The sequence below is a fragment of the Sipha flava genome, unplaced genomic scaffold, assembly GCF_003268045.1.
Source record: "Sipha flava isolate LNK unplaced genomic scaffold, YSA_version1 255_pilon_pilon, whole genome shotgun sequence".
Classification (NCBI taxonomy): Eukaryota; Metazoa; Arthropoda; class Insecta; order Hemiptera; family Aphididae; genus Sipha; species Sipha flava.
This window is the reverse complement of record NW_020272908.1, coordinates 739,879-749,768: the sequence shown is the minus strand read 5'-3', so window position 1 is coordinate 749,768 and position 9,890 is coordinate 739,879. Positions and strand designations below refer to the sequence as shown.

At 35.9% G+C, this 9,890-nt stretch overlaps 1 protein-coding gene across 1 annotated transcript in view; it reads right to left on the bottom strand.

Moving 5' to 3' along the window:
* Nucleotides 1–5,830: 5,830 nt before the first annotated feature.
* Nucleotides 5,831–9,890, bottom strand: part of LOC112684690 (transmembrane and TPR repeat-containing protein CG4341-like) — a 311,792-nt gene continuing 307,732 nt past the window's right edge. Inside the window, exon 12 of the mRNA XM_025556330.1 lies at nucleotides 5,831–6,088. Within this exon, the coding sequence (XP_025412115.1) occupies nucleotides 5,921–6,088 (168 nt within the window). The 3' untranslated portion in view covers nucleotides 5,831–5,920. The remainder of the gene's footprint in view (nucleotides 6,089–9,890) is intronic.

Below are 9,890 nucleotides of genomic sequence, written 5' to 3'. Positions count from 1 at the left end.
ACCGTAACAACTAGAGATGGGCAAAAAGTTTGAAACATCGATGTTCCGATGTATCGATGTATCTACATTTGAAACATTGATGTTGTTGTACGATATTTTCAACAAAAACATCGATGTTTACCTTAATAAGTTTTAAGAATAATTGTATCTATGTTAAATGTATGTATGTTAAATATAATTTGTAAACTGTTTAATTAAATACGTTATTTAAACATCGGACTTTGGATAAGAAAAAAATTGATTTTTTTTTCAATACATCGCAATAAAACATCGATGTAAGGTTTCGGTATATCGAATGAAAACATCGATGTATTTTGCCTATCTCTTGTAAAAACACCAGTGTTATGTTTATCAATTAAAATAAATTACAATAACATTAAATAAATCTGTTTAATAATTTAAATGGCTGATATCGAATGGTTTAAATGCGGAGCGTCAGTTTTGTAGTTAAGCAGTTCATAATGTTGTAGTTTAAATAAACCACTGACATACTGTTTTACATTATCAACGCAATGAATATAAATATACTTACTATGAATTATATTAGCAGTCTATGTACCTCAGTGGCGCCGAATTTCTAACATTTTACTCAGGCCAAATAAAAATATAAAGGTCTCAAGCATAGGTCTCCCAGTGGGCATAAGCCTATATTTTCACTTCGCATAGAAAAATTATTGGTGCTCTCAAATTACAAGTATTAAGCACGATTCATACTAGTCAGATACGTATCGATAGACACCGTTCCGTAAAATATTTTATTACGTGTTTTAATTTGGGTAATTCGCATTTGAACGTTTTCGTTCCATTTATACACTTACCGATCCGACAGTGTCCGCCCGGCATTCCTCTAATAGTGCAAACCATAAATCGGCCCCTCTGATCATCGACCTCATTTTAAAAATGTGGTCAACCTAAGTTTATGGTTCTGCACCACTGATATACCTCAATCAATACTAACTGTACATGTTTGGATAAAACTGTATGAAAAATTTAAATATTTATACGGATTAAAATAAAAAAAAAGGAAATCAACTTCGCGTGTCCAACCTAAACTATCTATCTCTACGTTTTCCTTCGTATCTCGTTGTAATGGACCGATAGTATGAAACGTTCGGCTTTGCACGCGAAAGCATTATGGTAGATTCCCTCGTTGTGATCAGTTCACGTTCTCGTCATCACTAGAAAATATAATCCTTTAGACGCGTCGTCGCGTCCACGACAGTTTAGACGATAACGCTGTTAATACTAATTTACGTGTTTGCTTAAAGCTGTGGCGATCAGTACCACAAGTACTTGAAACGTCAACATATACGGTTTTTCCTAACGGACTCCTGTTATCCATAGCAGATTTTTTTTTTTTTTCTTAAACGTTGATGCCCTCAGTAGGAATTCAATAAGCTGTACTTACGTTTTTATTTTTCACCCACCGACTGTCGGTCCATTGCGATTATTTTATAATCACCCGATCGTAACCATTATTAACACTGATCATCATCGCCATGACCGGTAATTGAGTGCAAATTTATTGTTGATATCGGAAACAAATATTCGACCGTGAACTACGAATGTCGGATGTCGGATTGCGTATGATATTTGTAGGAATTGGTTCAGACCGATTGATGACCCACGCTTACTTAACGGCGCGAACAATTATCGAAGTCGAATAAACCGTATTGACATTATTTATTTATCCCGAACGTGTTTATCGAACGCCATTCGAAATCGTTAAAACAAATCGAACCTCCATAATCGAATTCGAAGTCCACCACCTCTCGTATATTATGATGTTTTATTTATCCTTGGTTCTGCATCGTTTCGATTTTGGTTTTTCTCATTCTTTTTTTTTTACCGTCAATGCACCGAACAATGAACCAGAACAAGTGTTAGGAAACGAACGTGAAGCGTGGAGTCGCATCGCGTTCACGTAACTTTAGTCAAGACCATAGCGGAGGAACGAAGTGCTTCGGGCACCTCCAACATCGCTAAATTGGTATCGCCTAATACCATCGTTGCACAAAAGGATATCTAATCGTAATATGATTGCCGAGCCTTAAGATTTTAGTTAAACTGTTTCGAATTACTAGGTGGTACTATTGATCGAGAGTTTTCCCGAACCGTAATCCGTTCGTCCGCGTATGGTCTTGTCGTAAAAATTATTTTTACCGTACGTTGTATTGTATTTAATTATACGTTTACTAATAGAAAAAACATTTTTTTTTTGCTGCAAATATGCTGCGTAAGATCGGTAGTGTTGAACTTCCGTTTGAGTGGTCGGTACAGATGATCAAACGAAGAACTCGATCGCGCAATCATGGAAGAAACCAGATGCGAGGAAGGCGGTGTTTTGCTCGATTATAATTTCGAACCATTCAATTGACTTCACTCAACGCTATTATATTAGATATAATCTCACCCACGTAATATAACCGAAACCTTTTTTTTTTTTTTTTTGATACCTGAGCTTATCCGCTTATGCATCGAACTGAGATTTTCTTGGATTAAGTACAGTTATGCCATCTAAAGCCGGGTTCACACTATTGCAATTTTTTGCATTATAGACTTGCTTACAATAAATATCATGCAAGAATACGCATAGTTATACACAAGTGTATGTTCACATATATGCTTATATTTTTAGTCTTGTATGTATTTAAATATAGTTTAGTTTCAAAAGCAGTGGCGCACACAGAATTTTTTTCCGGGGAGGGTCAAGGTAAAAATATAACACATTTTACAATTAACAATATTATGTAAATCTTTAATATATTTTGACTTAAATAATAGCATTGATAATAGAATAGACTATTCTATAATCAATGATACTAGGTATTCAATAATAGCTCTTCATATTTCAAACTTGTAAAATTTGTAAATTTTAACCTAGACATCGGAGAAAATTTTGGAGGGGGTTACAACCCCTTAACCCCCCCACTTGCGTGCGCCACTGTTCAAAAGTGATCTGATCGCGAGTAGAAATACTGTTTTTTTTTTTTTAAATTTTTAACGAGAATATTAAATGAATCTAACAAAAAAAGGTGTAATTATTGTTTGCGATATGCTTCGTAAAAAAATCTTAAAAAAGAAGCAAGAAGCTTATAAAATATAATAAAATAATTTATATTAATAATTGTATTAATATTATTATTATTATTAAAAAAATGTTAAAAGTTCATAAAACACAATCGCATTGATTATGATTACGCAGTTAACTATTCATGTTCGAGAATAAACTGGCATACAATTACCTAATTGCATACAAATTCTGTCCGACATGTTGGACTGCATGCAAGTTTAAGCATGCGGGAAAAAGCATACAAGAAATTGCAATAGTGTGAATCCGGTATAAATTACTTTTCATAACGTATGCTATTGTGATTTTGTTTCCTCGTATAAAACAAATAAATTTACCGTCTTATTTCTAAAAAACAACTATCGTTAAATCGATATTCGAAAATATAATTTCTAAATGTTTGGATATCGATGTATTTTTGTTCGTTATACGGTTTCCTGCACTTATCTATTTTGTGCGTAAATGTCGGTAGATCTAATGGTGTATAAATCTCTGAGCCTCAGCTCAGACCGTCGACGTGATCTAAATTCCTATAAGCTTACCACTAATGAGGATCGGAAGATTAAAACTGAAAAAAAAATAAAAATAGTACGAAAAACGAAAAATCGTAACGTCTTAAATTTTATTGTCTTTACATGGAATGTACAAAATATCATTTTTTTTTTCTTACACACATAAATTTATTCACGTATATGTTATGAAATATAATAAAAATTATTCGTTTATAATATATCTGATATTTAAGTCGTCAAGTACAATACAATACGAATTACAACACGCGTCGACTTGTTCGCAAATATAATACGATAATACTACACTGTCGTCCAGGTACACTGTACCGTCACGACGACGAGTTTTGGTACGTTTTCAGCTTACAACCCGTCGAAAGGACGAAAAAAGCGTAACGTTCTCCTCGGATAAATATCCGGTCGTAACGGTTAAGACGTTAAGTTTCGTGTCATTTTTTCCCGTAGGAGGATAACTTTGAAGAGATCACTCTCGCGGCGTACGGGCAAACGTTACGGACCGGTCCGAGTAAAACGTTTCCATTTTACGTAACGGTAACCGATTACGAAGATCAATTTGCATCGGTCGGTTCGTCCGTGAATATGTTTTCATGCGATCGGGTTACGGACCGAAAGTAGTTCCGTTTCGCTTTTTACACGAGTACGCGTCACGTGATCAGTTACCGGAGTACGGTTCGAAAGGAAAACAATTATTAATCGTAATATAAAAATCGATCGATTAGACGACGTATTATTATTACAGTAGTAGTATACGACATAACGATGCGTACGGTCGACGAGTACGCGTTACACCGTTTCGCACGTTCTTATGGACTAAAAAATAATTTGCGAAAAATATCGAAAAACCATTTGCAGCGAAAAAGCTGTAAAAAAAAAAAAAAAAAATGAAAACATGTATGATACACACGTGTGAAATAAAAAAATACTCGTTACAAAAATAAAGCCGAATTCGTCTGTTCAACAGTGTTTACAGCAGCGGCGGTGGTACGTGTTAAATGTTTGTTTTGGAAAAAGTATTATCGGATCGGTTTTGAAAACGTATTTTAATTTTGGAGACCGGAATGCGAGTCTGGAGCGACCGTAGGGCGGAAGAGTTTTTTTTTTTACATCCGATTTATTTTCAAACGCGCGATATGCGTATTGAAAACGTCGGAAAAAAATTATTAATGGACCGAACGTATGGGAACGAGAGGCTTATGTAATATATAAAAAACGACGGGCGAGTAGTAGGGGGTGACGGCGTCAGGGTTTTCTATATATTTTCTTCTCGTGAACCGTTAAAATAACGATAAATATTCATCACGCGAAACGTTCGAAAGACACATGCGGCATCACAACAACAAACGGGGAGTAATAGTTATTTATCGAACGCGACGGTTTTAGTCTAGGTAAAATACTTTAGGTGTTATAAGCCTTGCGCCGTTCGAACTCTTTTCCCAGACCCACTCGCGTATGCACTCTGGTGCATTTTTGAGGGCGTTCATGGCGAAACGGGTCTAGAAGCGATTTCGTGACCTTTTCATCGCGATGGTGGAACACCGAACGAAATCCGAACCGTTGCGGCGGAAAAGCGCATTTCGGATTTGAACTAAACCGTTGCGCAGTCCTACACGCCCGTATTGCGATCGTATTATAATGTACAATATTGTGCACACGGTTTTCGCACGTACCACCTCGGGCTCTGTTTTTCCAATTTTTATTTGCCATTCACTCTCAAACAACAACAACGAAAACGTTGAAAATCTTCCGACACGACATACAATTTAAAAAAAACGAAAATAAATATTTACGATGGTTTACTCTAATATCGTTTTCGTTGAATTCATATTTTTATCATGCATATTAAATCAATCGCTCTCTTATGTACACACACTCACACACATGCAAACGCGACGCACAAATATAAATATAATTTACCTTTGTAATAATATTCCTATCGTCATATACATTATGTATTGTTATTATGTACATTAAACGCATTTTGTGTAGTAATAATATGATACATATTCGATTCTGATATCGCTTAATATTACAATAAATATTAGAGTGTATAACGTAATCAAATCGTCGTATGTACAAGTTTAAAAGCTATCAAATATAATGTTACATAATAATACGTGTTTATATATTATGTAAATAAATAATTGAGTATTATAATAATTTCGAGGGTTACAAGACAGAGATAGAGAAAGAGAGAGAGAGAGAGAGAGAGAGAAATATAAAAAGAGAGACAGAGATATATATATGTATATTTATATGCATATGTAGAGAGATGGAAAGATAAAAAATATCAAAACGGTAATGTGCGCTCTGCTTCCCATTATTACGCCCGAGACCGGCGACGCAAAACGTTCCTCAGTTTGTTCAGATTGTCCAACGTTGTCCGGTCGTCAGGCGATATCCTCAACGCGTTCTGGTAGCTGGACAACGCCTCCCGGTGTTTGCCGTTCAGGTGCAGCATGGCTCCCAAGTTACTGTGGCTGCTCGCGTCCTGCAGACAGATAGAACAAGTCATCGATTAATTACTATCTGAGTAGTAACTGTTTACAAAACTAGCTGAATCAGCCTGGGGAGATATTTACACTGCGTCAGATTGTAGTAATATTACGATTTCGATTTAAAAAATAGAACATTTTTAGATCGAAATAAAGCGCAACACAATTATCTTAATTTTATTTTTAATCCGTTTGTTAACATTATTATTTATTCCGGAGGCGTATGAATCAACTATATCGATTGGAAAACGTTATGGTGAATAAATATTTTACTATTATAATCACGGTTTCATTGAAAAGTACTAAAAACAATTATGTGTTCATTGATCAGTATTTAACATGTAAAAGGGACAGTTGAAATAAAAATAAACTGTAAATCAAGTATACGAAAATAAAATTTTACGATAAACCATAGAATCGAAATAAACAGTATTTATCTAAAAATGTTAAAATAAAAGAATATTGTAAACGATTTATTTCATATGTACTTGAAGGATATTTACTTATTAGTATGTATTAGGGAATAGATGATTGAACAATTGCACATTGCACATCTTTATGTGTTGGTATATTACATGGCTACACTTTGATCGATTAAGTATTATATTCATGTTTATTTTAAACTTTTGTAAGCTATAGTTATACTAATTTAATAATAAAGTAAACAGTTAACAGTACGTGAAATATATTCCAAGGAAGCTATAGAAAATTCTACAAGACTATACCATTAGTTAGTAAAAATTACGAGAATATATGATTTACTTTAAAATATCTCGGTCGATTCTCTTTATAGTATACGCCATTGTCCACAAAATACCTGCAATTTTGAACGTTGAGCAATCATACTTAAATGTTTTACTTGAATTATAGCATTTGTACATCGACGAAAACGACGAACAATTTTACGATATCCTTAAGACGCTTAGTAGTTTCTAACTGTCGTTTCTACATTCAAGGTTCGTCGTTTTATTGTTCACAATAAATTATATTTACAGTTGCATTTAGAAAATAGAGAATAGTATTTATTAAAACGCGATTATAGTATTAAAATATTTAATTTGCACTGAATTAAAAAATTTGAACTATGGTGAGTCAATTATTCGCTATATTACGTGCATGTACACACAAAGATCAATAACAAATATATGCAATGTAGTTGTTGTTCGGAATAAAATCAAAAGTATGTATGGTCACATTCATTGACACATGTACTTGTATAAGTTTTACGCACAACACGAACGAGCAAAAAAAAAAATAAACCGTTTGCCTGACGATTTCGATGATCGACGACTACTTCAAGGGCGAAGGGCGACATCCGGCGTGACGTTTCTAACGAAACGTTAGCAAAACTCCAAGCGATAAGAGAAATTCATTTTGAGATAGCAACTGCGAGTGGAATGAAAAAATGAATTACCGGATTGGTGTGAACCGTGAAATATGTGACACACGGGTAAAAAATGCAGGTAGTAGAGCGGTCAAAAAAATATATATTTGTATACATGATAAACTGCATTGATAACTTGTAGCGAGAAGTCGCTTTAATCGTCATTATCGGATGTCCGTCGATTCATGAAAGTATGATGATCACCGTGTCTAGGAGCGACTATTTGACCTTATGAGTCCTTAAAGACATCGTAGCCGTGAGGGACAAATTTATCGCACGTGGGTCGTATAAAAATTTCACCAAAACTTTATCATACTCCATAGTGACTTAAATGAAACTCGGCGGTTTAGTGAAATTGAAAAAATCGAAACAATTTGCAATAGTTGTAATGCGTACGACGGAATTATCGTCCAATAGATAATAATGTAAATTACAATAGATTTATATCGATTTAAAATCGTTGGTTATTTGATTTTGTTGTAGAGTTTAACGATTTGCGTTATCGTGATGTGTACTATAGTGAACCTGCTGGGCCGGATGTGATTCCGGTGATTATTATGAAGAACATGCCCGTAATCACCGTAAATTATCAGCATCGCCGGACGACAGTTGTATTTCAAACGCGCGGACACGATTGTTAATTTTATCGGGCACGCGAAAAATGTTACGCAAGACAACACGAACAGAATATTAAAACAGTAATAAGTATTTTTAGAAAGACGAGTAAATGAAAAATCTGGTCGAACACGCAGGTTACAGGTATTTAATAAAAACTCCAGCCGGTGCTTTAAATCATGTAATATCGGCAGTGAACCACGCGGGCATTGTGAATTCAACTATTCCTGGAACATTCCTGCTCCCCTAGGTCGTAATAATTTTATCTCGCGAAAACGCGTCGACCCCGATGCTCGACGACGAGGAGTGCTCGACCGATTTTCATTCCTGTTGTCTGTCGAAAACTTTACAGTTTCGTCGTCGGTATGTCGGATACGATCCAGCGAACGCGAACGTTTTTCGACATTCGTTCGCTGACCGACCGCGTGAAATCAATTTTATCGTCTCGGGAGAAATAAAAACTAATTAAAATAGCGAACGATATTTGCTGCGACGACCGCCGAAACGGATAAAAAAAATAACAACACACCATTATTATTAATTTATCAGTGCGAGATCGTATTTCCATTCAGACCAGTAGTAAGCTGTACACTCGCACGTAGACACGTGTGCGTGTGGAGGAATTCGAAGCATGCGCTTCGCTTTCGCGAAAACGGTCGTCGTTCTATATTTTTTTATCCCATTTATTTCTTTGGCTTTTTAATCAACCGCGTATAATGGACTTTTGATGTCCGCACAAAGAACTCGGGTATATCGTACAGGGCACGCAGCCCGTTAAGCTTCCATAGAATATAATATAATAATAATAATAATAATAATTATAATAATGTAATGCGGACAAGATATAGGCGATGGTCTCCTTCTGAGCGCATTCTACCGCAAACGTTTTCGGTCGAACAGCAGTAACAACTCGTCAACATTCGATTTATCATCGGGCGAACACGTACAGCAGTAGGCACGTCACGGTATAATAATGTTATGCACGGAAATATTATAATGGCGCGCGGAGATGCGTTGCGCGGCCGTGATCGATACCCGTTCGCACCCCATCGAGACAATGATAATAACGTACTGGCCCGCGTCGTCTGCTATCCGCGTGCCGATTATACGTGTGTACCGACGCGATATCACCGTCATTTTGTCAATAATAATACATAATAATGACGCGGTGCTATGATCAACGATGGTGTTTTGTATCGGGAGGGACTAGGTGATTCCGTCGGAACGCGCAAAACACAATAATAATACATAGATATATCCACCGTAGTTGTTGTTGTTATTATTATTTGTTCACCTCGCTACACGTTTACAATATCAAGTCGAAAGCCACGCTTCGTACACGCTACCAGGGTCTTCCGGAAGAATGGGACGTTTTTTAAATAACTCTCATAGAAGTGAAAATGCGTGTTTACACAATACTCGCTGCCAAAACAGGATCTACACAATAGGTCACGCGAGTCCCGGATATCATGTCTTAAAATATCCGTATGGTGTTTTCACACGCTCCTGAAATGAAAATGTGCCTTGTTCGACGTTGAAAATATGTCACCAAAACTGAGGCCGTCAGTTGTCATATTTTCATGATTTTTTTCGCGAACTTTCACCGCAATCGATTTACGGCCCGAAGGTTTCAAATGCTTACGATTTAGAATTTAACGGTGCTGAAACGAATACAAATGCAAATAAACATCTCGAGAACGTAAATTCAAAGACATTCTGCGCTCTTGGACTTTTAATAGCGCGCAATATGCCTTCATTCCCGTTGTTCTCTACAAAAGGATTATGTAAATACGATTGTT